Source organism: Diaphorina citri, unplaced genomic scaffold (genome assembly GCF_000475195.1).
Source record: "Diaphorina citri unplaced genomic scaffold, Diaci psyllid genome assembly version 1.1 scaffold24549, whole genome shotgun sequence".
Classification (NCBI taxonomy): domain Eukaryota; kingdom Metazoa; phylum Arthropoda; class Insecta; order Hemiptera; family Psyllidae; genus Diaphorina; species Diaphorina citri.
In genome coordinates this window covers 1-787 of record NW_007401890.1, presented here as the reverse complement: position 1 = coordinate 787, position 787 = coordinate 1, and the positions used below count along the sequence as shown (strand labels likewise).

The 787-nt window shown below is 41.6% G+C and overlaps 1 protein-coding gene across 1 annotated transcript; it reads right to left on the bottom strand.

Moving 5' to 3' along the window:
* Positions 1 to 6: 6 nt before the first annotated feature.
* LOC108254242 (cadherin-related tumor suppressor-like) lies at positions 7 to 777 on the bottom strand (the record flags this gene model as incomplete). Its single annotated transcript, XM_017449247.1, has 1 exon — positions 7 to 777. A coding segment is annotated over exon 1 (771 nt), but the record flags the coding sequence as incomplete, so codon positions are not given.
* Positions 778 to 787: the final 10 nt, after the last annotated feature.

Sequence of the window (787 nt, the reverse complement as noted above, 5' to 3'; positions counted from 1 at the left end):
TTCAGCTTTGACAGTCAATATGCTTGTGCCTGGAGGTTCATTCTCGTACACACTGCCACTATACTCGTTTTCTTCAAAAGCAGGTCCTGAAGTGCCAGGGCTGATAAGGGTGACATAAGCGTCTGTAGATTTTCTATCAGACTGAACTGCTTCATCAGTTGCTTTCACTGAGATCTGATATCTAGGTAGAGGATCCGAGATGAAGTACTTCAGGTTGAGAACACCTGTACTACGATGTAGACGAAAGATGTCCATATTACCACTGGTGAGTTCATAAGTGACAAGTCCATTTGTTCCAGAGTCCAGGTCCTTCGCTTGTATTTGCATAATCTGCATAGCGCCATAGGATTTTTGTTGGGGTAGAATAGCGGCATTCATCGAGACAAACTGAGGTGCATTATCATTCGTATCTTCTACAATAACCGTCACTAACTTTTCTGCAAATAGCCGGTTTGATTCTGGTATGGCTTGATCTGTAGCTACAACAGTCAGTCTAAACGTATCCACAGATTCTCGGTCAATTGGTAGCAACGTATGTATAACACCTGTTTTCGGATTAATGTGAAAATGGAATTTGTCTGGATGTTGGCTATTTTCTGGCTCTTGTTTGGAAATGGCATACAATATCTTGCCGTTGATTCCAGAATCAGGATCCTCAGCAGTCACAGTTACTATAGGTGTGTTAATGGGGATGTTCTCACGAATTTGACGAACAATAGCTGTGTTGGGAAAACTTGGTGGATTATCATTGCAGTCTTCTACATTGATTGTGAACATGAATATCGTT